Source organism: Lynx rufus, unplaced genomic scaffold (assembly GCF_022079265.1).
Source record: "Lynx rufus isolate CCGP_SWC_20201006 ecotype Redwood Valley unplaced genomic scaffold, mLynRuf1.p SCAF_28, whole genome shotgun sequence".
In the NCBI taxonomy this organism is placed as follows: Eukaryota; Metazoa; Chordata; class Mammalia; order Carnivora; family Felidae; genus Lynx; species Lynx rufus.
Window position 1 is genome coordinate 12,729,315 of NW_025814843.1, and position 27,602 is coordinate 12,756,916.

The 27,602-nt window shown below is 53.2% G+C and overlaps 1 protein-coding gene across 3 annotated transcripts in view; it reads left to right on the plus strand.

The window, feature by feature from the left end:
* Window positions 1–27,602, plus strand: part of ZZEF1 (zinc finger ZZ-type and EF-hand domain containing 1) — a 103,490-nt gene that overhangs the window by 51,753 nt on the left and 24,135 nt on the right. For 2 of the 3 annotated variants that reach the window (XM_047090024.1, XM_047090025.1), the window contains exons 24-42: window positions 231–432; window positions 1,257–1,405; window positions 2,477–2,717; window positions 5,098–5,177; window positions 7,278–7,371; window positions 8,805–9,273; window positions 9,939–10,103; window positions 12,616–12,735; window positions 13,415–13,576; window positions 15,066–15,195; window positions 16,744–16,882; window positions 18,373–18,538; window positions 19,314–19,576; window positions 20,457–20,617; window positions 23,532–23,661; window positions 24,958–25,097; window positions 25,628–25,905; window positions 26,555–26,729; window positions 27,288–27,420. In XM_047090024.1, coding sequence (XP_046945980.1) covers window positions 231–432; window positions 1,257–1,405; window positions 2,477–2,717; window positions 5,098–5,177; window positions 7,278–7,371; window positions 8,805–9,273; window positions 9,939–10,103; window positions 12,616–12,735; window positions 13,415–13,576; window positions 15,066–15,195; window positions 16,744–16,882; window positions 18,373–18,538; window positions 19,314–19,576; window positions 20,457–20,617; window positions 23,532–23,661; window positions 24,958–25,097; window positions 25,628–25,905; window positions 26,555–26,729; window positions 27,288–27,420 — 3,397 coding nt within the window. Of the gene's footprint in view, window positions 1–230; window positions 433–1,256; window positions 1,406–2,476; window positions 2,718–5,097; window positions 5,178–7,277; window positions 7,372–8,804; window positions 9,274–9,938; window positions 10,104–12,615; window positions 12,736–13,381; window positions 13,577–15,065; window positions 15,196–16,743; window positions 16,883–18,372; window positions 18,539–19,313; window positions 19,577–20,456; window positions 20,618–23,531; window positions 23,662–24,957; window positions 25,098–25,627; window positions 25,906–26,554; window positions 26,730–27,287; window positions 27,421–27,602 lie in introns of all 3 variants that reach the window. The other variant, XM_047090023.1, reaches the window with a different exon arrangement.

Sequence of the window (27,602 nt, forward strand, 5' to 3'; positions counted from 1 at the left end):
ACCGTTTCTGGCCGAGATGGGCGTCCGGGGTTTAGAGAGCCTCACTAGGCGCAGGGGTGAATTTTCCGTTCCAGTCGTTGCGTTGTACGTTTCTCCTTCATCACCTCGGTGGGCGTGGCAAGATAGAATGGCGAGAATACAGACTGGCTTTGGACTTAGATTTTTCAGTCTTGGAGAATGTGCCTGGTACTGAAGTGGCGCTTTCTCGCGGCTTCTGTGTTTCTCTCTAGAAAGTGACCTTTAAGGCCGGCCCGCGGCTCCAGTTCCTCTTTCACTCTGACAGCAGTAACAATGAGTGGGGCTACAAGTTCACAGTCACGGCCTACGGTCTGCCCGACGTGGCCGTGTCGTGGGCGTCGGATTTACAGCTGCTTGTTTCCCGGCTGCTGGGACGCCTCGCTGCCCAGTGCATGGCGCTCAAGTCTACGCACAGTGAGTCCGTGGGGGAGGGCCAGGCGGTGCCCTGTCACAGGGCCCTCTAGATCAAACCGGAGTAAGCCCAGTCAGTGCCCACTGGGTGTTATTTCCGTAGTTTCTTGACGTGGACTTTGGAGCCTGTCACAGAGGGCACATGGGGCACGGGGCTGGTGTTCAGTAGCATTGCTGTTGTTTTTTTCGTTCTTGTTAGTGAAATCTGGAAGCCAGAAACAGAATAAGCTCTATATCCTTTAACCACATGAGTGTTTTTGTTCAATATGGGAATGTGGATTTTGCTGTAAGGTGATTTTTCAGCTTAGTTATTAAATGCATCTAAGAAACAATAATTGTAGAATAAAACTTCCTCATGTGTTTCATTTCTATTTCACTTTTTGAGGCTTTCCGATTGTAAAAGTAGAATGTCATAGAAATTGCATAATGGGAAAATCAAGGAGAAAAGCCATTCCTAGTGGGGAGAAGTATTAACATTTTAATATATCTCCACCCAGTCTTTTTTTACATCTGCTCATAAGCACACAAGGGTGCGTATTTAATTCTCATTTGTTTTGCAAACCAAAGCTTACACCTTGTGAGCATTTCCCGTGTCACTAAACACCTGTGCCCGGTCTCCAGCAACGCCCCGGAGCTGAGGCTGTGGCACAGGATGGGTTCGCGGTGGGGAGGGGTGTTTATCAAGTGCCGCAGTCATGTCGCAGTAACTGCGTGGATCCCTTGCTCATCTTCGAGCGCCCAGTGGTTAAAACCTCCTTTTGGGCAGTTGACAGACTCTCGGTGTCGCCGGGAGAACAGAGCTCTCACGAGCCTTCTTCTCATTCCAGAGTTAGGGGGCGACGTGGCCGTGCCCCCGGCAAAAATGGCGGCGGTCCTGAACTCCCCGCTGTGGAAACCGGTCTTCCGGCATCAGCTGTGTCTGGAGCTGGGATTAGCAGCCAGCTGGCCCACTAGCCCGCGCCAGGATAGTAAGGAGGTATTTACTGTCCTGGCGTCTTTCTACCTGCAGTGGAGTCCGCTCGCTCACCGTCGCCGCTTTGAATCACGAACGCCTGTGTTTGCGTCCCCCCCACTCCCCCACCCCCCACCAGCTGTTAGCCCCTGGAACGCAGGGTCCACCCCTGGTTCACCTGGTGTCCACACTGCACGCTCGGTGGGTGGTGGGTGTTCTGACACGGCAAGGGAGTGACCCCAGCCGAGTGGCGTAGGTGCTCAGGAAGGCTCTCTGCGCGGAGCTGCTGAACCGGCCCATTGAGTCCGCCGCTGGTGCCCACTGAGTCAGACGGAGTGAACGATTTGTGTTGCACTCTTGTCCGTGAACAGCGGCGCTCGTGGTATTTCGTCAACTAAACAAGTTTGCCTCTCGTCCCCCTTCTGTCGCCCTGCCCTCTGTTCCTGCACTACCTCTTGTCCCTCCCTCCCCCAAGTCACTTGGAGGTTAGTGGAGGGTCCAGGGCCTCTCCCCCGCCATCCTCTCTCTGTAGATGTGGCTTTTTAGCTGCGGCATCATCTTATCGACCCTTGTCATCCCACTGCCGAGCACCAGTAATGGCTCCCAGTGCCCACAGGGTGAAGTCCGAGTTCCTCGGTATGACGGTCGAGGCTCTATCCCATCTCCTTTCACCTCGCCACTCTGCCCTTTTCACCCCCACCCACCGCCCAGCCCCGGGTGAGACTTAAGGCCAGGTCAGTCTCGCCGCTGACTCTTAACTCCGGCTCAGTCTTCAGGGTCCGGCCCAAAGCCCACTCCCGCCCAGAGGCTCTTCTTCGTGACATCAGCCGCCCCGGGGGCTCTGTCCGGTGGGCTCTGAGCACTGGGCATCCCTCCCTGGCATTTGGTGCTCGATAACCTTTTGCTCTGTGGTGGCGCTGGGGTTCACGCCCTCACCGTCTCCCTACGTTTACCCTGGTTTTCAACCCGTGTACCTGTGTGGTTTCCCCAGAGCTCCCCGTGTTTTGTCCTTCTCCTCCGGCCCGGCAGGTGCTCGCCGAACCGTACCCCTCGAACGGCTGCGCTCACTGGGACCCGTTGTTGTTGTTGTTCCAGGTCACGTGCATCCCCGAGGATCCCTGTCGCCGTCTCCTTCTTGAGTTTGTACAGGCAGACCCTGCCCAGAGCTGCTGTGGGCCACTGTCAGAACTGTGCAAGGGACTCATACAGGCATGTAGAAAACAGGCCCCAAAGACAGATAGAGTTGCTGGTTCCACTATTGATCAAGCTGTGAACGCCACCTTTGCTGCTCTGGTGTGTCGTACTCCAGACTTATATGAGAAGCTGCAGAAATATGGTAACTTATACTACAGGGAATATTTCTCATCCGAAGGCCAGTTGCTAAGTTTTAAGAAAGCCTATCTTAAGTGAAAATTTTAAAATATTTTCAAATATGAACGTGTTTCTACCACCGTAGACTTCATCTCATTAAGTCCTACTCTGCCGGTCAAGAGATTCGTGACCAGTTTATAGTCAGTGGATTGTCGTGCGTGGCAAGTGGCCTTGAGTTTCCTAATCGACAGGTCACTTCTTTCTCCACAAATCTCACGGAAAACTGCCAACAAGTTTAATGGGAGGAAACCCTGACTTGGGTTTAGTCTCAGGCAAAACTGTAAACTGGGGGCCGGTGGCTCTGACCTTCCAAGAGATGCCGGTTACGCCCGGACCCGTTGAGGTCATTCAGTGTGCTGATAATCAGGGACGGCAGCGGAGGTGTCCGCTCGCACCTGCACACAGAGCTCCTGTAGCGTTGGCCCTGCTCAGCCTCCTCTGTGGGCAACATGCTCCTTGCCGTCGCGTGCACCTGTGTCCACTGTGCGTGCAGCCTGCGGCCTCGTAATAATCTCTCTCCTCGTCGTCTTTCAAGGGAAGAACATCTCACACTCTCCCTAAAGACGACATGGGGTGTCCCCGAGCACTTCCGTGGCGCAGATGAGACGAGCGGGGGTGGGTGGTTTCTCCCATCTGAGCAGGTCATTGATGGCTGCTGTTACCGTGATCACCCCGAGGGTCACTGCTGCCCTTTTTGCCCGGTTCTTTGGAGCTCACTTTGCAGAGTTTATTTCCTGATTTCTAAAACATCTCCGTTAATCCCTCCTCCTTCAATTCTTAACTATTTCCTTTAAGAAGCTGCTCAAGTAAACAAAATCTACATGGAGGCACGAGTGATTTATGAAAACAGCCATCCCATGGAAGAGTGTATCTCTGCTAGGGGGTGGCGATGTGTCCTGTCAGGTCTTGAGGCAAAAATCCAGTGTATGTTTTCACAATCAAATTATAGTAAGAGAGCTGGACCGTCTCAGTAGATGGACAAAAGCCTTGTGAGTTAACAGCTAGGAAGCAGGAACACCTGGCTGGTTTTGTCGGTAGAGCCTGTGACTCTTGACATCGAGGTCGTGAGTTCAAGCCCCACGTTGGGAGTGGGGTCTCCTTAAAGTAACAATTAAAAAAAAAAAACCAACAAACCCTGAGAAACAAAATTTTTGGCTGGTTGCCAGTTCCCTAGCTCTTTTTCAGATTGAGTTCAGATATCACATATCTTATTTCAGGAGAGAAACACACAGTCTGATGTGGGAACTTGAAACACTTTGCCGAATATAGGCTGTTCCCAGGATACCTGCCACTCGGGGTTTGGAGGCACCGTTGGAGGCCCTCAGTTCCTCAGGGCTGTTCACAGGTCCTACGGGATGGGCTGCTTTAAGGGTGGCCCTCGTCTAGATCACTTGGTCACCTTTGTGTAAAAGTTGGTCAACCTTTTGCACTAGAAATATATGGCAGGAGTCTTTCACCTAGACGGTAAACTACGTGAGGGCAGGGTCCAGGTCTGCGTTCGTCAGCATTGTGTCCCCAGGGCCTGGTATAGAGCCCGGCGCATCCTGCATGTTCAGAAAATTGTCCTCGCATCGTATGTCCGCTTGCCAGAAAGCATCATGCTGTTCTGACACATTCTCCTTGGGTTTTTACAAGACAAGAAAGAAGCAGGGCTCATAGGTCTTTCTTTTAAACAACTTTTTTGTTATGTTTCTGATTATAAGAATAATACCCATGTAGGAACTTAAAAAGTACAGAAAAGCTTAAAATGACGATCCATTATAATCTCATCAGTTCAAGAACAAGTCTATTAACATATTTCTGCATATCTACCTGGCCTTACGGTATATATGTACCTACGTGCACACTGTGTTTTAAATATGTATGTTCTTTATAAATAATTTTGTTTACACTGTTTCAAAGCTGACCTTTTTTTACTTAATTTATACCGTGAACCTTTTTCGTGTCGATAATAATAATAATTATTTTTTAATAACTATTTTTTATCCACTTCTAATACTCTATTTTACTTTTAATATTTTTGATAATTTATTCTCATATTTTTACTTTAAATATTTTACCCCGTTTAATAGTGTGTCCGTTTCAGATGTTCACTTGAAAAGGGTTAGTTTGAAGTAACACAGAGAACCCATTCCAGGTATTTGTGGCTTAACTGATCTTTATTACGCCCAAGCGTCTTCCTGCCCGCAGTGTGTGTGCCCCAGGGAAAAGACTCTGTGTTAGTAGTGTTAGGAGGTTTAGAAACTGATTTGTGCATAAATTTGATTTGGTCGCATCATAAACTGATTTGGTCGCAGTAGTGAATTGAGCTAACTGAGCGCCCTCTCCTTATCTCCTCTCCCCAGTAAAAAGTGGGGGCCACACAGCCCTGAGCGAGGAGTTTGCACAGGTGTACTATTTGGCAGATGGGATTCGGATATGGATGGTAAGATTTTCCTTGCATGGGATCTTTATGTATTTTGAGTTTTTCCCACCATGGTTTCGTTGTCATTAAGGTGTAACAGCCTTCTTCTCAAGAGCATAACCTTAGGAATTTTTTAAAAACTTAAGTTCAGTGACAACACGAAATGCTGTAAAATAATTTAGAACCCTTGAAATCGTAGTGTGGTGACCATGAAGGATGTTCAGAGGAAACCGGGTGCGTGTGGGGGGCTGTCACCCCAAAGGCCACTCTGCGGGACCTCGTGGACCAGGTGGAAAAGCACTGTGGTAGATACGGGACAACCACGCAGGGCTTTCAGTGGGAGAAAGGCCACTGTCAAAGGGGGGCCCTTTCTGCATGGTAGAAAAGTGGTTCCGTAGTGACCGTTCGTTGGTGACAGCCGTGAACTGGAGGAACAAAATGTGCACCGGTAGGAGGACGGACGGCGAGACCGTGTGTTACCTGGCTGCCTCAGCCACGCTGCAGCGTGAGACGGTCACGTACGGCTGTGCCGCAGTGAGAGTGAGTGAGGCGAGCCACGTGTGTCAGCTCACACACGGGTGACGAGCAGAAACCAGTCCGAGAGGGAGGTCTGAGTGCGCTCCACCTCACGTTAAGTTGACACGCAGCCCGGGTCTGTGGCGCGTAGTGCAGATGCACAGGAATGGCGAACGCCGTGCTCGGGAGATCATTTTTCTCAGGTGTGGAGAGGGACCCTACATGTTATCATTGTTTATGTGTTCACAGTCGTCTTAAACGCTGTGTAGTGATTGGGAGGAATCCTGAAATCGTGGAGGAGGGGATGGACAAGGAGACGGAGTGCAGGAGACTGACCGTGGTCCCTAGGTAAACGTGACAGCTGCTCCAGGGGTAGGATGGTCAGGCTCCGTGGCCGCTGTTGAGGGGTGCACAGTGGTGTGGCGTCCAGGACCGTTCCCGCGCTCCTGCCTTGGTGACTTGCTGGGCGCTGGAAGCATTGACCAGACGGGGGAAAGCGCTGGAAGCGTTGACCGGACGGGGGAAAGTGGCCTCAGGTCTTTGGGAGTAGGGGGTGAGTTCAGCCTGGGACGTGCTGAGGATGACAACATACGGGTTATCAGAGACGCCTGGCGGTAGGGTTCAGCAAACGTGGAAGAATCTCACTGGTGCTTCATGGAAACGTCAAAAGAGGGATGACGATAGCTTCACGCCATCGGGGATGTTTTTTTAAGGTGTGAGTTTACCCGGGAACAGAGAGGCCTGACCAAGATCCATAGCGATCGGAGCATACACACCAGATGGATAGATAGATGGGGACCAAACGAACAGATTCTCAGAAGAAACTGAGAGGTCCTGCCCTTAGAACGGTGAGAGGAGGGCCAGAGCAGCGCTGGCAGAGGAGACGGGGCAGGCAGTGGCAGTCGTTGAGGACAGCGTGTCCGACACAGGCTCATTCCACAGGCGGCTCAGGTGAAAGGGTTTGGCAGTGGACAAGGCACAAGGTAGGCCACGCTTCTGGTCTAGCGCAGCACAGACTGCCGATAGCTGGACAAGACGCCAGCCTCCTTCCCCAGACCTTGGCCTCTTGGGCGGCACGGACGGCCTGCCGCCTGGGCTGTGCACGCTGTGGCTCCCGCTGTGTGACCACCGCCCCCTGCCCGGCAGGCTCGGTATCGCTTACGAGTGTCCCCTCACGCAGACAGAGGGGAGGTGAACTTTTGGTCCAACTTCAGCAGACTGGAGGTGTAACCCTAGCAAGACCCTTCGCTTCTCTAGACCTCTGCGGCCTTAGCTGCGCTTGGTCAGCTGTGGGTAACGGCCCCCCCAGCTCCAGTGTTCACAGTTTTCGAACAATAGGGTTGGGGTAAAACCCCCTCCAAACAATGCATAGTTGAAAAGAAAGCAGTGTTGCACATACACCTGCAGACACATCCGTCTTTCAAAGTCTGGCTTGCTCCCAGGACAAACAAAACCAACTCAGTCCCGTGTCCTTGGTGGCTGGACAGTAATGGTACGGTTCTCCATGACGTCAGTGCTGCTGTGTGTGTTTGAAGTGGCATCCTGTGGCTGTTCTGACAGCCTGGCCCAGACAGTGTGGTCATGTGGTTCCACCTCTCCCCCCAGCTAGAGATGAAGCAGAAGTCCCTGATGAGCCTGGGGAGCGAGGCAGAAGGAAGGCACGGGTCCGAGGCTGCCGAGCTGAACCCCGAGAGCCTGGGTGAGTGCGCCACTCAGCCTTCTGTCTGCGTGGCCTAGGGAACCGGTGACCCGTCTTCTGGATTGTTTTAGTTGAAGGTGTGTTGACCTGAGGAAAGGAGGAGGACAGGAGCTACATGTAGTTTCCAAGGATGGTCACAAAGAGAAAAATGCCAGAGGAGTAATTGTTTATTTTTTTAATTTTGTTTTTTAACATTTATTTATTTGAGAGAGACAGAGCATGAGCAGGGGAGGGGCAGAGAGAGAGACACACACAGAATCCAAGGCAGGCTCCAGGCTCCGAGCTGTCGGCACAGAGCCCGGCACGGGGCTCGAACCCACGAACCGTGAGATCATCACCTGAGCCGAAGTAGGATGCTTAACCGACTGAACCACCCAGGTGCCCCGGGAGTAATTGTTTATTAATGTGACCCAAATGCTGAATCTTTCTGATTACTTCTCTTAGGAGAGAGACGTCAGGTGTTTCCGAGCTACATCTTGTTAATGCGTTCAAAGTGTGCTCTCACTGAGTGTTCAGTAGATTAAGGAATTACCTGCTAATTTCTTAGTGATACCATGGTCAGTTTAAAAACTCTTACTACTTTAAGCACCTGGGTGGCTTAGTCGGTTAGGTATCCAACTTCGGCTCAGATCATGATCCCCGGTTCTTGGGTTCAAACCTCACATCCAGCCCTGTGCCAACAGCTTGCTCAGAGCCTTGGAGCCTGCTTCGGATTCTGTCTCCTTCTCTCTCTGTCCCTCCCCTGCTCTCTGACTCTCAAAAATAAATAAATGTTTAAAAAAAAATTTTTTTAAATAAAACCTTTTATTTTAGAGAAACGTGTTGAAGCGTTTAGATGAAATAGTGTGATATTGCGGTCTGCATGGAAATAATCCAGGGAGGCAGCGGCTAGCGAGATGAGACTGGCCTTGGGCTGGCGTTAGGGGTGCACAGTGGGGTCCTTATACTCTTCTCTCTGCATGTTAGAAAACATCCACGATAAAACTTTAAAAAAAAATTTTTAATGTTTATTTACTTTTGAGAGAGAGAGGGGGGGAGAGAGACAGTGTGAGCAGGGGAGGGGCAGAGAGAGAGGGAGAGACAGAACCCGAAGCAGGCTCCAGGCTCCGAGCTGTGAGCACAGAGCCCGACGCGGGGCTCGAACCCACGAGCTGTGAGATTGAGACCTGATATGAAGTCGGACGCTCAACTGACTGAGCCACCCAGGCACCCCAATAAAACTTCTTTTCAAGTGTGATGACAGTGCTGGGGAGATTTTGACTTGTACAGGGAGACAAAGGTTTATTTTCTTCAGTAGATGTGTATATCCCTGTGGTAACCGAGGTATTTCTCGTCTTAAATTACAGAGTTTATATAGATTATTTTCTCTCCAGAAGTAAGCAGTAAGTTTAGTTTTGACTTTTTTCACTACCTTCCTTGCTGTTTGCATTTAGCGAAAGAGTGTATTCAGAAGAGTCTCCTGTTGCTAAGATTTTTGCCCATGGGACTGAGTTCAGAAGAAAGCCGTGACAAGTTGGCGGCCACAGATGACGTGGATCACCTGCAGCCACGCGACAGGCGCCCGAGGACGAGCTCTGTGGTGGAGGAGCATTTCCAGGCCTCGCTGTCTCCCGTGGAAGCGGCCACACCTGCCGTGAGGGACGGGGGTCCCGGCTCGGAAGCGCAGCCACACCTGCCCCCCGGCAGCGGCCCCCCTGCCTCAGAGGTGCCCCCTGCCGCCCCTGAGGAGCCCTCGTCACCTTCCGCTCCCACCCGGCGGCCTCCCTTCACCCGAGGGCGACTCCGGCTGCTCTCCTTCCGGTCAGTGGAGGAGGCCAGACCGGCGCCCACAGTGAAAGAGAAATACCCCCTGCTGAGGGATGTCCTGGACTTCATCAAGGACCAGTCCCTCTCCCACGAGAGGTGAGCCGGGCAGCGCCTTCCCAGCACCTTCTCTTTTCGAGCTGTAGGCACCCGGGCTGGTCAGAGGCTTGAGGTTCATGTGAAGGCAGGCAAGTTAATACTTGAAAGAGAGATTGAGATTTGTTCTAGAATGTTCAATGAAAAATCGGGCGATTATTTTTTTTCTTTTAGAGGTGTATTTTGTCATTTCAGATTTGCACGTTACACTGTATGAAAATTGCACCTCAGTAATGTCCTGCTAGGGTGCAAAGAAACATTTGTTATGGTGGCTGTCGTTTATAGATGTGTCTTTTTTAATTCTGGGAGAAATTTAGGATTTGATACTTTCTGACAGAATTGTATACCTGTGGACCTACATCTCTGGAAGTATCGCATTTGCACGTTTTAATTTCCCCGTCCTGAGAGTTAAAACTTTGTCTCTGTGGGGCAGTGAAGAACCCAACGTTCCTTTTTGATGACTGAATTTGTTAGTCTGGGCTGTGGGGCTTCTGGACAGTTGGCGGGAGCCGCTTCGTGTTGCTGCTGGGCAGTGACTGAAAGTAGCCAGGAGGTGCTGGTCCCCCTCCCGAGTGACCTTTCTGACGCCCTCACAGCAGTCCGTCCGTGTTGTTAACATGCCCCCGCTTGAGCTCTCTCGGTGCCCCTGACTTGGGTTCTGTGTTCAGTGTCGTGAAGGTTCTCTCCTGGAGGAAAGCCCAAGCGCAGAGCGTCCTCGAAGTCCTGAGGATAGTTCAGTACTGCGCGGAGTCCCTCGGGCAGCCGCACTGCTTCCAGCCGCCGTGCATTCTCTTCCTGCTGGAGCTTCTGACCTGCCAGAAAGAGTTTACCAAGTAAGTCCAAAGTCCATACCTGCAAGGAACACAGGCAGGGGTAGTTTTAAAGAAACCCTGATTGTCTTCTTTAATCAGTAACTCGTATTTCCGTGGAGGAGGCAAATGTATGTTTTTGGTCAGTTCTCTCATCCTGTGGAGAAAGGGCTTCTATCCTTTTAGCGAGTAAATACCAGATACGAGTTCGCTCCTCCTGATGAGTTCATCAGCTGTATTTGGCCAGGCAGTGAGGATTGTATTCCCTCGTACCCGTGCTCATCAGTCAGCTCCTGGAAGCTGTGAGCTGACTTTAATTTTCGTCTACAGTAAGGACACGAAGTGTTTCACAAGGTTGTTCTCATAGCTCAGTCAGTATTTCCTGAGCACTGTGCCGGGCGCTGTTCTGGGCGATGTATGTGCAGCCGTGGACAAGGCAGGCAGGATTCTGGTTCTGATGGAGCTTGTATTTTATGGAGGAGAGACAGACAACAACAGAAGTCCATCCACGCATCCAATCGTCTATGTAATCTGCCCGTCCTGGACAGTGATCCACAGTAATCCGGTGAAGCTGCTGTCGTGTAGGTGGGGTGGTCAGGGAGCAGGCTGAGAAGACGGCCTGTGAACCGAGAGCTGAGGTTGAACGCGGGGAAAAGCACTGAAGGCCGAAGGAACAGGGCAGAGGCCTTAGGGCAGGGGCTTAGCCCGAGGAACAGAACGAAAGCCAGCGTGCCTGAGTGAGGGAGGATGGGAGGAGACCCGCTCAGGAAATCAGGCAGGGCTCAGGTGATGTACATCTTTGTAGGACGTGATTGAAGGTGTTTGGGTTTCATACTGAGTCGTAGATGGGGGACCCCAAGCCCGGGAGGAGCATACTGGCGTTTGCGTTTATGAAAGACCCTCTGGCTTCTCTCCGGAAAGCGTGGGCAGAAGCAAAGTAGGTGGTGGATGGGGATGCGCTTTCCTGAGGGGAAGAGAATGGAAAAACAGATCGGGGAGAAGACCAAAGTCGTTTGGTGTGTGTGGTTTGAGCTGCCTCTTTCACGTCCAAATACAGATATCCAGGCAGTAAGGGTAAGGGTCTGACGTTCTGCAAAGAAGCCGGGGTTAGGGACAGAGTCTCAGCACACAGGTGGTCTTTAAAGCCGTGAGACCGGATGGCCAAGAAAGAGGGCAGAGGTGGACAAGAGCAGGCTCAGGACTGAGCATGAAGGGCATCTCTTTATTCAGAGCTGAGGAAGAGGGGTCAGCTGAGGAGATCAGGAAGGAGTGGCCATCAGGAGCGAACACTGGGGGTGGTGGGTCATAGAAGCTGAGAGAAGAATGTGTCGTACGCTGATGTGGGAGGTTGCACCACGTGAAAACACACTGGGTCTGCTGCAGTCTCATCGGGGCCATGGGGCCGAAAGCCCAGGCGCACCGGGTTGAGAGGAAAATGGGGCGTGTAAAATGGAGGGAGAGACCACAGACAATCATTTCGAGAACTTTGGCCTCAAAGAGGAGCAGAGGACAGGGGCAGAAATACAGGGGAAATGGGATCAACGGAGGGTTTTTAAGAGGTGTCAGAGCGTTTCGTATGCTGGCGGGAGAGCATCAGTTTGAGGCGCGCTTGATGCACGGCAGGTACCGTGTGACTCCAAGGGGGGGGTCGGCATGCACAGAGCCCAGGAGGCCGTCTGTGGCTGCAGGGGGGGTCACAGCATGGATGGAGGCACAGAGACGGGGGACGCCCGTGTGACCTTTCCGTTTTGAAACAAAACGGCAGAGTCATCAGCTAAACATGAAGGGTTGGGAGGAGTGGCGGCCATTTAAGGAGAGGCAGGAGGGGTTGAAAGTAACACCAAGTGAGAAAGGCAGGCTGACTGCCTGAGAGCTTTGAGCGCTTGTTTGAGAGGTGCCTCTTCCAGCGACACTGTGCTGTGCGGTGCTGGTGCCTGTGTGGGGTTCCCAGGCGAGTGTATGGTGAGGGGGCGTGGGGTCTCAGCTGGGTCTGCGGCCCAGATCAGGGAGGCACGGGTGGCAGTGGGCGCGAAGTGACGTCCTGGGTCATCAGGGAGGAGTAGGTCCTGTGGTGTGTAGGGCTCCTTGGGGCTGAAGTCGCTGCTGTGGGGGTCGGGTCGCAGAGAGGGTGGGCAGGCTGCTCTCAGGTGAGGGTCTCAGAGGTGATGCCATCACCGTGGTGACAAGGGTCAAGGTGGAATCTGTGAGGGGAGGCGAGGGTGGGTGTGGCTGACGAGGGCGGAGTACTTAATCCAGAACCCGAGACCCTCGGTGGTGGTGGCCAGCCATCAGTTGGGGGCAGGTTTATATTAAGAGAGAGAGAGAAACGATTGCCGCCCCTCCCTCCTGGCGCCGGCCCCCCCACCCCCCACCCGTGACCCTGCTTTGCCGTTGCTCCCAGCGACTGCACTTTGCTCAGGTCCCCGGCCAGTTTGTGCGGGCCCCGCGTCTTGGCCCTTTTTCCTGTAAGGAATCACAATTACTAAGTAAGCGGTGGCTTGGCAGTCAGGTGATCAGTGTTTTCCTCCGTTTGTAGTTATTTTGGACACTTGGAGGGCTGTGGCGCAGACCTGCACAAAGAGATTCGAGACACTTACTACCAGTTTGTTCTGTTTTTGGTCAAAGCGGTTAAAGGATTCAGCAGCATAAACGACAGGTACTGTATAACTGCGCCATTTCCAGAGAAAGCATTCTTCCTACTTTTTCTGATTTTAGAAGAAATACGTACGTGTTCGGTGTTGAAAATACGGAAAAACAGAGTTAAAACAAGTTGTGGTCCCTGATCTTACCAACTTGAGCTCATTGCCAACCTACTGTATACTCTGTCCCAGCTTCTTTTCTGTGTGGTGTGAGCGTTTTCAAGGGGATGGTTCTCGGTCCATGTAGGGATTTCCAACCTGTCATTTGAGTTTCAGATGTATTAGGTGCAGTCTTAGAATTTGAGTAGAGAGCCCTTCCCCAGGCGCCTCCACAGTAGGTGCTTCAGACAGAAACCTCGAATCAAACGGTCTCCCTCTCCTCCTACACTGACCGACCTGGGCTAATTCCGGACTGGCCCCCGTCTTGCTGTTTATCGGGAGGTGATCTTTACGGCTCTGTCCTTGACCGTAAAACGCCCCCTGAGGTAGGCCTGGCAGGGCAGACGCCTCACTTCGTGCTTCTGGAGCTCTTGCTGAGCTGTGCTTTGACGAGGGCTTGTGTGGGTGTGTGCAGTTTGGAAGGACCAGCCGTCCCGTCTGCTCTCCACCTGCAGACGCAGCGGGTCGTGACTTGCATTGTCTTGTCCCCCTGGCGATGGACAGCGTCCACAAATTGCACCGTCATGGGCTCTCTAGGTCCCTGCTGCCTGCCTTGTCCTGTGTGCAGACAGCCCTGCTTCATCTTCTGGACATGGGCTGGGAACCTGGCGACCTCGCTTTCTTTGTGGATATTCAGCTACCAGATCTCCTCATGAAAATGACACAGGAGAACATAAGTGTCCACGACAGTGTGATCAGGTACGAACCCGGTCCTGCGTCTGTGGCTCCTCGAGCGGATCGTGAGTACTGGGGTCGCAGCTGGGTTCCTCTGGTTAGGCTCCTCCCTGTGTAGTGTCCTGGCTCGGGCACAGACCAGCCGGGTGACTCTGAGCAGGTACTCGGAGCCCGCTCTGCCTCAGTTCCCTCCTCCTCCCGCCGGGAGATCATAATGGTACCTACCTCCCAGGATTGTTGCGAAGGGCAGGTGAGTTCTGTTTCTCAGGGGTGAGAACAGGGTCTGGTGCAAGGAAGCGTATGTGAGTTGGTGGTGGTGGGATTGGGAACTTGGAGGACAAGGACCCTCCGCATTTTTGGACACCCTGGTACCGCTTGTGGAATCAGAGAACCCTTTTCTCTATTCTTTGGTTATGTGCATATAGGGTTTTAGCCCCTCTACCCTCTTGCGTATTGTAAAGACTTAGTTTATGAGAAAGAAATAGTACGCGGATTTTCTTTCCTTTCCACTTTTGATGTCTCCTCCCTGCTCAAGTCCACTTACCCAGGAGCCAGTCGTGTCTGTAGAAAAGACAGAACAAAACGAGAGAAGGAAGGCAAGGGGAGAGCTTCGCTTTGTCAGACATTCTGGGGAAGGAGGTGGCGCAACAGCCATCTCCTCATTCCCCAGAGCCTGGCGTCGCCCTCTGTGAGGGGACGCAGCTGGGGTGGGGGTGAGGGGGTCAGCCAAGTAGTCCCACCCCCCCACCCTGCCACTTCCCTCCGTGCCCCGCCCAGAGTGGAGTCTGTTGTGTTCGCATTTAGCGGCGAGCAAATCCCTTTGTATGTAAAATTCTGGTGCTAAAACAAACTACGAACTGAAGTTATGGAAATCTATAATTTTTTTTTATCTAAAAGGAGCCCATGGGAGTATCTATATGAAATTCTTCTTTGAAAGGAGGAAACTGAGGGGCGCCTGGGTGGCTCAGCTGGTTAAGCCTCCGATTTCGATTTCGGCTCAGGTCATAATCTCACAGCCGCTGAGTTCGAGCCCCGCGTCGGGCTCTGTGCCGACAGCCGGGAGCCTGGAGCTGCTTCGGATTCTGTGTCTCCCTCTCTCTCTGCCCCGACCCCGCTCACGCTCTGTCTGTCTCTGTCAAAAATAAGTAAACGTTAAGAAAAAATGTCACGAAACGAGGACACTGAGCAGAGCGGAGTGTGGTGCCAGGGCCTCAGAGCAGCTGACGGGAGAGGCAGAGCCCGGGTCCCCCGCCTGCCTCTCTTGCTGGAGCTGAAAAAGTTCGCTCTGGCTCTGGTGCCTGGCACAGAATAGGGTCACCACGAACGGCTCGCAGGTGCACTTGCGCCCGGGGGGCACACCTTTCAGGCTCCGGCTCCTCACCCACTGTCGTCTGTTCCTTCTCACTGCTGTGTACCTCTCGGCAATCTGGCGGTCCTGGGACGTCTTCGCTCGGCAGCGTGAAGGGGCCAGTCTGCTCCCCAGCGTGCTTTTCTCTCTGTGTCCTTCTTGCAGCCAGTGGAGTGAAGACGACGAGCTTGCTGATGCCAAGCAGAACTCAGAATGGATGGACGAGTGTCAGGATGGCATGTTTGAGGCCTGGTATGAAAAAATAGCCCAGGAAGACCCAGAGAAGCAGAGGAAAGTAAGACCTCTCAACTGGAGTAATCTGAAGTGATTTGCTGGGAGTTTGGAGAGGAGAGTCTGCCCGGGGGGTGCCCGCAGGCCGGCTCCCGAGGGTCCCGGTGGTACAGCCTGAGGGGCCCCGAAGCCCGGACTGACCTCCCTCTGAGTGCAGCTCCCTCCTGGAGAACCGGACTCCCAGAGTGTGGGCTCGCGAGGGGCCCACGTCTTCCTCCCTCCACCGAGAGAAGTGCTGAAAGCCCTGGGCCCTGGTGTCCTCGGGCAGCACAGGCTCTTCCTGTAGGCAGGTGACGTGGGGAGCCACGTCGCAGTCGTGGGCCGCCCGGCAAGCTTGGGAGCAGCCGAGCGCCCAGTCAGAGTTCCGTGGTCCAGACGCGCGGAGGCACCGGGCTCCGACAGCCTGCCGTGTCTGTCTCCGCGTTCACTGCCACACTGTGCCAGGCATCTCCTGCCTCAGATTCGATCATTTTCTCAGGATCGCGTGCCTACTGTGTGCCAGTTAACGGTGGTCACGTAGCACCTTTGTGGTGCTCAGGTGGGGCACGCCCACGTGGCCTCAGCGAGTTCTCTCTCTCCTGTGGTAGTGTCTTACCGAGAGCCATCAGTAGCTCTAAGGTGGTGTGGCTTGTGTGCTCTGATTTACTTAGTGATTTACTTCCTGCTCTCCAGGCGGTCCTGAGGCCTGCAGCTCCTTTCCAGCAAAACCGGTGCTTTTGCGCATGCCGCGGTGCCCCTGCCTCCCCGCCCCCCGTGGAAGGTTTCCCTTTTACGCGCCTGCAAACAGCGCGTCCTCGGCAGTGTTTCCTGTTTCTCTGACGCTGCTCCGTCCAACCAAGTACCCAAGCTAGAAATCTGGATGCTGTCCTTGACCTCTCCCTTCCGCAGCCCCACGTCCAGTCTGTCCCCAAGGTGCCGCACCTCGGCCTCCCTAGCGTCTGTCAGGCCTGCCCGCCTTTCACCGCCCTTGTGTCACGGAGCTGCTTTGACAGCCACTCCCGTGGCCAGTCTGCCGGGCTGTGGTCTTGCCTCTTGCAGTCCATCCCCAACTCGGTAGCCAGAGGAACTTTTAGGAAGCTCAGAGAGCGTTCCTCCACCTGCTTCCCCCGCGTTGTACCGCCTTTTACACTCAGGTACTGAATTACTGACAGTCTTATGAACCACCGTCCCGCGGTCTCATTCCCTCCTGTAGAACTTGCTACTGATGGTGTTTGTCATGCCTGCCACGCTCACCCCCACCCAGCTGACACTCGTTTGTCCCTCAGGTCTCAGCCGAGGACTCACCTCCTTTGAAAACCCTTCACGCCCTTCCCAGCAGCCGCTGATACCCCCTGCAGGGTTCTCTCGGCCCCTGACTTTGCCCGTCGGGGCTATCGTCAGTCTGTATCGTCACCAGAGGGGGTTCCTGAGTAGACGGCAGTCCCTCCCTCTTCTCTCCCTGGCACCTGCTGCAGGGCGGAGCACTCACGAACCTCTCCCAGGACGACTGGGTTAATGGGCAGCGGCCACGTTGGGAAGTCCATCGGCTAACTGCGTTGCCTTCACCTTACAGATGCACATGTTCATTGCCCGCTACTCCGAGCTGCTGCACGTGGACATTTCCTGCGACGGGTGTGACGAGATCGCACCCTGGCACCGCTACCGGTGTCTGCAGTGCAGCGACATGGATCTCTGCACGACCTGCTTCCTAGGTACGCGCCGCGGTCCGAGCGGGCCGTGCCCAGAAGTGGTAGTCGTGCTGTTTTCCGTGACCGGGTCGGTTTTTCTCACTCCCCTTGTGCTGAATAGAAAGACTGCCCGGGGTGTGCTCTGACTGGTTGGCAGATAGGAGTCTCATCTTCTGGGTGAATGAGAAGCTTCAGAGCTGTGGCCTGACGGGCTTCCGGCTTCTGTCAAGCTGGGTGTAGTCGCTCAGTAAACACAAAGGACCCACGAATGCACAGTCAGCTGAATCTGCAGAACATTACTTTTCTCTCCGAATCATGCAGCGTGTCCAAGTGGTCGAGTACACAGAATCAGACCTCAGAAATCCTTGAATATGCCTGATGTGCAGGTGCTGAGGGAAAGCACATTGACATTCATGGGCATCTGAGTGCTCTGTACACATGGCCCGGTCCCAGAAGGTATAGCCCCGTCCTGGGAAGCGGCTACAGTTTTAGCAGGAGCTAAACGGGACATGCCTACAGAATACATATCCCAGGACACGAATGCTGAGTTCCTGATAAGTGACCGAGTGTTCTGGAAAAGTTCAGAGGTCATAGTAATCGGTGTTGCAGGGGAGGCTCGTGAGGAAGTGTGAATTGTGGGTTGTGACTTCGTCTCTGAAGAAAGTCAGAGCTGGGCGATGTGAAGGTGGTGCATCACTGCCCAAAGCAGAGCAAGTCCGGAGACAGAGGAGTGAGCACCTGTAGTGTGTCTAGAGTCTTTCCAGCTGAGTGATGGACCGAGGCAGGCGAGGCCCAGGCTGGGGCCCTGGGGTCATTGGCTGGCGTGTTGGAACAAACCTACAGACAGTGGGGTGTTGACACAATCAGATCTCTCCTGGAGGGAGGTGGCTCCGGCCTTATAGGAGTTTCCCTTGGGGACTCGGTCTCAGCAATGACCAAGGGTTGTTGCCTGGACCAGCTTCGTGGTGGCGGGAGCAGCAGGGGGTCAGATGTGAGGAGCGGTGAACAGGGTGTGCGATGGGGCACAGAGACCCACGGAATGCGAACGCTGTTTCTCACTCACAGGGTTTGAGATTGTGGGGTCTTTTTCCCTGTGTGATTCTGGAACGAAAAAGTGAGAGCACAGACCCGAACACTTCTCAGTGCTTGTTAAGGGGAATACACAGTAGATGCTTCATGTTTGTCAGAGGAGGGGGTCACACAGGAGACAGCTCGCAGATGGGTACGCGGTCTTGTTTCTGCCAGGTGGTGGTCACAATGGGAATTTGTAATACATTCGATCAGGCTCTGTGTGGCACCGGGAAAGGGGGGATTGATCCGTGGTACCATGGCTAAGAAGTTCTGTGCTGAGCGTACTGTTGATGTGCTCGGAGCCACTGGGCGGAACAGCCTGGTGACTCCTGACATCTTGAGCGGTAACTCGGCAGAGCCCTGCTTCTAGATCGGTTTGTGTTTGGAAACTAGCCCTTGTGAGAGCCCTTTGCCTGATCCGCCTCCCGCGGCTGTTTCTCCAGGTGGGGTGAAGCCCGAGGGCCACGGAGATGACCACGAGATGGTCAGCATGGAGTTTACCTGTGACCAGTGCCAGGGTTTGATCATCGGCCGGAGGATGAATTGCAATGTGTGTGATGACTTCGATCTTTGCTACGGGTGCTATGCGGCGAAGAAATACTCCTATGGGTATGCCTCCTTTTTTTCTTTAACAGATTTCAAACGTGCCTACGAGTAAAGAGACCAGTACGCTGAATCCCCCACATACCCATTACCCAGATTTAACAGTTAGGGAGATTTTGCTATGTGTGCTTAGCTTATTCCTTTTTGTTCTTTGTTAAAGTATTTAAAAAAAATTTTTTTTTTTCAACGTTTATTTATTTTTGGGACAGAGAGAGACAGAGCATGAACGGGGGAGGGGCAGAGAGAGAGGGAGACACAGAATCGGAAACAGGCTCCAGGCTCCGAGCCATCAGCCCAGAGCCTGACGCGGGGCTCGAACTCACGGACCGCGAGATCGTGACCTGGCTGAAGTCGGACGCTTAACCGACTGCGCCACCCAGGCGCCCCTGTTAAAGTATTTTAAAACAGATCACTGATCTTAAATTATTTCCTTCATTCATACTCCACATCCATTCTAAAAATTATAAACATTCTTTCACGTTACCAAAATGATATCACACTTCACAAAGGTCACAAAAGGAATTCTACGTCAGCTAGTTTGCCTGGAGAGTCTCTTGCCAGGGAGGGGGTGAGGGGTGTGAAATCCCGAAAGGGTATCACAGCGTTTGTGTTGGTTCATTTTCCTGGGGAGAGGGCTCGTACCTGTCTTTATACTTTCAGTTAGCACGGCCTTAGAGGTCACAACGCCCGGCAGCGACCGCGCACGCACCCCCGCTGAGGCCCTGTTTCTCGATTCGAGCCTCACAGAGGCCCGTAGGCCGTAATTGTGTCTTCTTTGCAGCCATCTGCCCACCCACAGTGTCACGGCTCACCCGATGGTGACCATCCGGATCAGCGACCGGCAGAGGCTCATCCAGCCTTACATCCACAACTACGCCTGGCTGCTCTTCGCCGCGCTGGCTCTCTACAGCACCCACCTGGCCGGCGCAGAGGATGCGGGCGGTGAGAGGCTGGATTCCCGGGCCCGCAGCAGCGCCGCGGCCCTGCACAGCCAGTGCATGCAGCTTGTGGGGGACTGCCTGATGAAGGCTCACCAGGGAAAAGGTGATTGTCGCTCGTGCACCGAAACCAGACCAGCTCCCAGCCGCTTGTGCAGGAAAAGCCTCACTAGCAGTGAAAGGCCGTGCTCGGTTAGAGGCAACCCAATCCACTTTTGCACGGGAGACGCTCACCCTGGTGTGGAGCTCATTCCAGACTCTCACGTGCGTTTGAGGAAGATTGTCACATTAAAACGCACTTAGTGCCTCTAAAATATTTACACGAAGTTGAAAAAAAAAAAAAAAAGATACAAAAGCTACCAGTTGAAACTCGTACTGTCTGTGGATGAAGTATCTAGTGTTTGGATCTGCCAGACTTAACTTTGCCAAAGGAATAGTTTTTAGCCCGGAGCACACATCCGCTTCACGCGACTGCGTTCTGGATGAGAGCACTTTGTAATTAAAGTCGTCATAAAATCTCTAGACGATTCTGACTTGACTGCGGAGTGCTAAGGAGAACATAGCGTGAATGTTACTTCTGACATGTTCCGGTCCTTTCACAGTAAGGGACTCCCTCTTCTAGAAAACGCTGAGGACATCAGACCTGTGTTGGGTGGCAGGGGGGCAACACCAGTGCTTTGGAGCCGTCTTGTTACCTGTTTGCCGGTGGGAGTTTAGAAATCTAGTTGTGTGGGGCATTGGTTTCCTGGGTAGACAGTCCCATTGTGTCTCCAGTCTTCTGCTGTTAGTGAAGCACAGGCCTTTGTCACTGTTTAGGCTTTTGGTGCCTGAGGTCAGGTGTGGGTGCCGGAGAGCTTCGTGCTCTGGTTTGCTCTGTGGAGAGCCCGGCCGTCTACTTCCGTAGAGGAGCAGTGACTGTTGGCGCCTGCGGGAATTAACCCTTGTTGTAAAATGTGTAACCATTCCCTTATTTGTTCCCCTCGTAGGTCTGAAAGCCCTAGCTCTTCTCGGGGTACTGCCAGATGGTGACGCTAGTCCTCAAAGTCAGGCCCCGCCCGTCGCTGTGCCCGCCCACACACCGGAGGAGGAGAGAGCGGTCCGGGTCGCCGAGGGCCCGTCACACACTGGCCCTTCTCCGCACGACACTGTACGTCACAGTTCGTTACTGTGCACCATGTCGGGTCGAGAGGGGGAGCCATTCTGAGCGGGGAGCAGAACAGAGAGGTTAAGGCCGCAGACGCTCTTGACCCAGGTGTCCCGGGTTCCGGCCCCTGCCCTCTCTGATCCTGGGCATGTTACCACCACGTGTCCTCCACTTTCTCGTCTGTGAAGCGGGGTGAGAATAGTAATACCTGCTTCCTAGGGTTGTTCTGAGCATTTGCACACATGACACGGTGAGCTGATGTGCGTAAAGTGCTGGAAACTGTGTTCACGGTACTTTCTGTGTCAGTGTTAACGGCTCCTGTCGCCTGCTGTGGCGGGGTCCCGAGGCCGGAAGGTTACGCACCGAAAGGGACTTGTTCCTGCCCCTGGCGAGCCCTGTGCATAGGAAGCGGTGTTCACAGTCGGCCTGCAGGCAGGGAACACGATGTGCTCTCTGTGTGCCGGGTAGACACAGTGGTTCGCGAACGTCTGTCTAAGTAGAGGGGAAGGCTTTCTGGACTCACTCGGAGCCAGTGATTGCGATCCGAAGGATGGTTTTGTGGAAAAGCACCGCATACCTTCTGTGATGCTGCCTCCGAAGCTTGAGTTGGTGCCGGGAGTGCCCTTGACTTTGCCTCGGGAGCTGCTCATGTTTCTGTCCTCTCTGTCACGCTCACCAGTTCAGGGATCCCCCGTTTGATGGTTGTGGCTCACCGTGATCCCATTGTCCTTTAGAGGAAGACGAAAGTAAAGATGGCTGGTGAAAACTTGAGAGTTTTGTCAGCTTCACTCAGCCAGGGAGCCAGCACAAGACAGGCGACACAAGCTTCCGACCAGTCTCTGATGTGCTGACGTTTCTGACCACAAAACTCTGGGCAGCATGTCAACCACCCACAGATGGTGGTGGGGCAGAGAGGACGTTGTCAGCAGGGATAGCCTCCACCCTGAGCCTGGGGCAGTTATGTCTTCCTGTGAGCTCCTGGCATCTCAGGACAGGCTGCCTTGAGCTCTCTGCTCCCTGTGTATCCTCCTGTTCCTTTATTTGCATCAGAATGGCCTAGATGAATTTTTTTTTACTCAGTGGATTAAACGCTGTTATCTTGGGGGAACCTAGCCAGCTCAGTCCGTAGAGCGTGTGACCGTTGATCTCAGGGGTGTATATTCAAGCCCCACGTTGGGTGTAGAGCTTACTTAAAAATAAAATCTAGGGGCGCCTGGGTGGCTCAGTCGGTTGGGCAGCCGACCCAAGCCGAATGGGTTTCCAGCCGCAGCCTGCACACTTAACTACCGTGCGGCTGGTGTGCGTTATTCAGCATCGCCGTGCTTCGGTTTCTGTCTGTGAGACGCAGGCAAACAACGGTGCTCACCCACAATGCCACCCTGCAGGTAAGGGCGCGAATACGGGCCGGACACGAGGGGCTCTACTCCCACACAGTAGTCACTACACCTCAGTGCTGTTGTGGTGACATGGAGACTATTTGTTGGGAGTGCAAGCTGGTGGAGCCGCTCTGGAGCGCAGTACGGAGGCTCCTCAAAAAGTTAAAAGCAGGGGCGCCTGGGTGGCTCTGTCGGTTGGGCGTCCGACTTCGGCTCACGTCATGATCTCACAGTCTGTGGGTTCGAGCCCTGCGTCGGGCTCTGGGCTGACAGCTCGGAGCCCGGAGCCTGCTTCAGAGTCCGTGTCTCCCTCTGTCTCTCTATCCCTTCCCTGCTTGCTCTCTGTCTCTCTGTCTGTCTCTCTTTCTTTATCTCTCTCTGAAGTAATAAACATTAAAAAAATTTTAAATAAAATAAAATCTATGAAATATATTACTTTTCGTTACACGTCTTGATGCTCAGATTGTCCCATGTTTGGCCCGTGGAAGCGCCTTCCTGCTGGCCTCTGTATCCTTCTGATGTGTCTTTTTCTTTGAGCACTTCCTTAATTTTTGTTGCAGAAAGGTGTTTCAGGCTCTTCTTAGAGGCTTTCCCTGGCCCAGGGGAAAAGGCCTAAGGAAACACCGGTCGAGGGCTGTCATCCTACCGATCTAGGCAGCTCACTGCCTGACTCTTGAGCCCAGGAAAGCCTCGCGGCTCCAGCAAGAGCCCCCTTAACAAGGCTCCTTGCCAAAATAAAAATCTCAGAAATGTAAGCTCAGTGTTCTAGGACACTTTCTTTTTTTCTTTTTCCCAAGAGAAGGACTTTCTGTAAGTGGCTTCTAAAAGCTAAGTAGGATGGGGGCACCTGAGTGGCTCGGATGGTTAAGCATCCAACTCTTGACTTCAGCTCAGGTCATGATCTCACGGTTCGTGAGATTGAGGCCTGAGTCAGACTCGGCTGACGGCGTGGAGTCTGGGATTCTGCCTTCTTCTCTCTCTGACCACCACCCCCCCCCCCACACACACACTTGCTCTCTATCTCTCTCTATATATACATAAAAATAAACTTACAAAAAAGGCTAAGTAGAATGTACTCGAGGTTTGTACTATGGCCATTGCTAATGGAACTGTGGGCTCTGATGCAAGGGCATTTGGGAGACGTTTGAGGGATGGGTTGCAGTGACGGCTGTCTTAATTAGAGCACAGATTTATCGTCAGAAATGAGGCACGTTTTATTAAGGAATTCAAAAGTATTTCAGTCCATAAAGACTGGCTAGTGATTTTAAAAATTGAATCGTATGACAACATTAACGAGCAAACTTAAAAAAAATTTTTTGAAGCAGGGGAGGGGCAGAGGGAGACACAGAGAGAGAGGATCCCAAGCAGGCTGCACACACAGCACAGAGCCTGACACGGGGATCAGTACCACAACCGTGAGATCATGACCTGAGCTGAAATCAAGAGTCGGACGGACACTCAACCATCTGAGCCGCCCAGGCACCCCAAATGAGTAAACTTCTATTATAAGAAACCTTCATTCTTTTGCGTTTTGTTTTCAGGGAAAGAGAGATGGTCACAAGGTTAGACCTTTCGACTGCAAGCAGAGGAGTAAGGAGGACGAAGGTGCATCTTTAATGAAGGATCCCGCACGCCAGACTCAAGTTTCAGACTCACCTGCAGGGCTTCCAGGTGAAGATTCTTCGATCATGACCTTGATCTCTTTTATCTGAAATGCACACAGACCCATCCCTCGGCTGTTTGTTGTACACGGTTTCAAACCGGCTAGCAACCAAGGGCGCACGGTTTCTCATTTTGTATTGGATGGTACTGCTAACATTTTGCCTGCTTTCTTCCTTTGTTACTCCCTAATTACGGAGGGCCTTCCGTGTGCCAAGCCCTGTGCTAGACTGTGGGGATGCGACAGGGACCAAGTCAGACAGACACGCGGGTCCCTGCCACGGTGCTTGCAGTCTGGGAGGGTGTCGAGCACGGTGCGGTGACTGTAATTGGAAGTAAGACGTGGCTCTGTCCAGAAGAGAGGTGTGAGCGGTGGCGACCGGTGTCTAACCGGAACAACCGTATCCACAGGAAGCCTTGTAAAGGTCAGGCTGCGAGGGACCTCAGCCGTGCTAGGACCTGCTGTGGGGAGAGACTTGGAGGGCAGGCAGGACGGTAGCAGATCAGGCCCCAGAGTGGGAGCCGCCAGGCGACTGCAGGGGAGCGTCCCGCCGGCAGATGGGCGTGGGTGGAGGAGAACCCTAGGGGTTGCTGCGTCCTCTACTGAGGAGGGCCTCGGCCGACTGCCCGGGGCTGGCAGCAACAGGGTCGGAGCTGCGTTCCCAGAAGATTGATGAGCCCAGAGATGGAGGTGCGTGCTCTGGGCTGCAGAGCCTCCTCGTCGGTGCGGCCCGGGGTGGGGGGGGGGGGGGCAGCGTGTGTCTCCCTAGCCTGCTCCGTGATGGAGGCAGGAGTGGGCACCGGGCATCCTGCCCCGTCCGTGGGGCCAGCCCTCAGCAGGAGCTGATGGGCGTCTTTGCGGTGCAGCCGGCTGACACTCCTCATTGGCCCAGGCCCTCGTTGGTCTGCACAAGTGCCAGCGTCCCGGTCCACATACAGAGTATTCATCCATCAAGCATCCTCTAGGCACCTGCTATGCTCGAGGAACATTTCTAGGTACCTGTGACACATCACTGAAGGACAGTAAAAATCTAGAAGGGAAGACATAATAAATACCAGCAATTGGGTTTGTTGAAAGGTAACCGGTTAGCATGAGCACAGACTAGCAGGGTCAGGGGAACGGCGACTGCAGAGGCTGGGTGCCCTGTGTTTTAGGAGGGCAGTCGGGGGGGCCCCCTTGAGCAGGATGTGTTCAGCAAAGTCCAAGTTTCGTTCTCTTTCGGTTCAGGGACGGTGCAGCAGCTTACTTGCTGCTTGTACGTGCACAGAACCTGGCAAGACCTGAAAGTTTGATGTTTTACAACTCAGATGCTGACACTTCAGTCGTGTCCTCTCAGAAGCCCATCGAGGAAAAGGCAGTTACTCCCAGCCCGGAGCAGGTGTTTGCCGAGTGTTCCCAGAAGAGGATTTTGGGATTACTAGCAGCCATGTTACCTCCCTTAAAGTTGGTAAGAGACAGTGGTACTTTCTTTTCTGGAAGAGGGGTGGTAGTTTTGCGGGAGAGACCACCTGTTACTAGCAGTCATCTGTGTGTCCCTGAGAGTAGCATAATAAGTTCGAAGTGGGATTGTAAGAGGATACCTGAAGGGGTGTTTGGTGGCTCAGTCAGTTAAGCGTCCGACTTTGGCTGGGCTCGTGATCTCACAGTTCATGAGTTGCAGCCCCACGCGTCGGGTTAACTGCTATCAGCACAGAGCCCTCTTTGGATCTTCTGTCCCCTTCTCTCTCTGCCCTTCCCCCGCTGGTGCCCTCGTGCTCTCTCTCTCTCAAAATAAATAAATAAACTTAAAAAAAAAAAAGAAAAAAGATGATACCTGAGAATGTCTTTTCTCGCCTGATTGTGCGTAGCTGTTGAGGGAAGATACCGCACGGCCCCTGTGTGCTAGCCAGGTGTACCTAGGACGTGAGGGGTACGGTGTGCAGTTGATGAGGTTACACGGGCTCCGTGTTGAGTAGGTGTTTCTCCTTCTCTTGGCAGGACCCCGCGGTCCCCGTGATAGACCTGGAGCGTGCCCTCCCACTCATGTTTCAGGTTGTCATCTCGAACGCAGGCCACCTGAACGAAACCTACCACCTCACGCTGGGTCTTCTCGGCCAGTTAATCACCCGCCTTTTACCAGCAGAGGTGGATGCTGCCGTGGTGAAGGTCCTCTCCGCCAAGCACACCTTGTTTGCAGCGGGGGACAGTTCCGTCGTGCCAGATGGCTGGAAGACCACCCACCTGCTCTTCAGCCTGGGAGCCGTGTGTCTGGACAGGTAGCCCCCCACACCCTGTCCCACCTTGCTGTCCATTTCCTGAAGTCCCCGTGTCCGGCCCTCGATTCACTCCCGTGTGCTGTTGTCCAGGCATCTCTTGTGAGAATAAAATGAGCTTGATTAGAAATAGTGTCACCTGACATTCAGATTGTCCTTAAAACCCACGTTAAGATAGCTGTGTGGTCGGGGCGCTGTCTGCTGATTCAACTTTCTGATGATGTATACATTCTGGTGGTTTTTCCCTGGCAGCAGTAAGTGTGGGCTTGGAGGTTGAAGCAAATAGGTCAGTTTTTACTGTAAAAGTAACAGTCACAATTCCAAATTTGGAAAACAGAAAAGGAGAAAACATCACCCCAGCCGCACCGTCTTAATGCACCTGGTACTGTTTCAATATATTTCCTTCTGAGCTCTTTTTTTCTGTGTGTGAATGTGAGTGCACAAGTGCACTTGGACGTGTGACTGTTTTTACAGAGTTTTTTTTAAACGTAGCCGTAGGCTGAGCGTGTAGGTAACAGAGGGGTCGTTCGGGTCGCTTAAACTAACGGGCGAGTGGCTCTCGGGCAGGCGGCTGCACCTGCCGCGGAGTGTCGTGAGCTCTGCTGAGTTGACTTTAGAGCCTGCACCACCTAACGGAGCTCTCGCCTTCCAGCCGGGTGGGCTTGGACTGGGCCTGCTCCATGGCGGAGATCCTGCGGTCCCTCAGCGGTGCCCCCCTGTGGCGTGACGTCATCGCCACCTTCACGGACCACTGCATCAAGCAGCTGCCGTTCCAGCTGAAGCACACCAACATCTTCACCCTGCTTGTGCTGGTTGGCATCCCCCAGGTACGCCTCTTTGGAGGCTGGGCCACGTCTTCCCACCCTCCGCCCGCACGGCAGGGTCTCTGCAGCATGTGTCTTGGGGAGTTTCCTCCCTTCAGGTATATGATTTGCATGTACAGGATTGCTGGGTTTTCAAGATTATGGGATGGTCTGTTCTACTGCATTTTTAACAGGTTAGGCATCTGACTCATTTGTTAGCCAGTAGCTGGCTTTGACTAGCAGGTAACTCATGGGTGAAGTTACACAGAACCTCAGGGTAGCTGTCTCTCGGGTGGGCACTGACCTTGATCTTTCTGATCCTCACGGCTTGCAGTTGGTTGGGACAAAGGGGACTCTGAAACGTGACTTCCTCCAGCAAGCATGTAAACCACTTCTGTGCCGGGCCCTGGACGTAGGAAGCCCGTCCTTGAGGACTTGCTGGTGTAGGAGAGCCCGTCCTTGAGGACTTGCTGGCGTCCGGGGCACCAGTAGGGAGGCGGGGGTGGGGCTGGTGTTGGGCTACGGGCCTGTTCCTGTCTCCGTGTCCTTCTGAGTTGCCTCTTGGTCTCTGTCCTGCTCTAGGTCCTCTGTGTGGGAACTCGCTGTGTGTATGTGGATAATGCCAATGAGCCCCATGACGTGATCATCCTGAAGCACTTCACTGAGAAGAACAGGGCTGTCGTCGTCGATGTCAAAACCCGGAAAAGGAAAACAGGTGCCAGGCGTAATTGCTTTTTCTAGGAATGAAAGGAAGTTGTCCAACCTCTGTGTACTCTGAAATGCGTAGAGATACCTTGGTTCTTACCCTTGCCTATGGTTTTTTTATTTTTTTTTTTAAATTTTTTTTTCAACGTTTTTTATTTATTTTTGGGACAGAGAGAGACAGAGCATGAACGG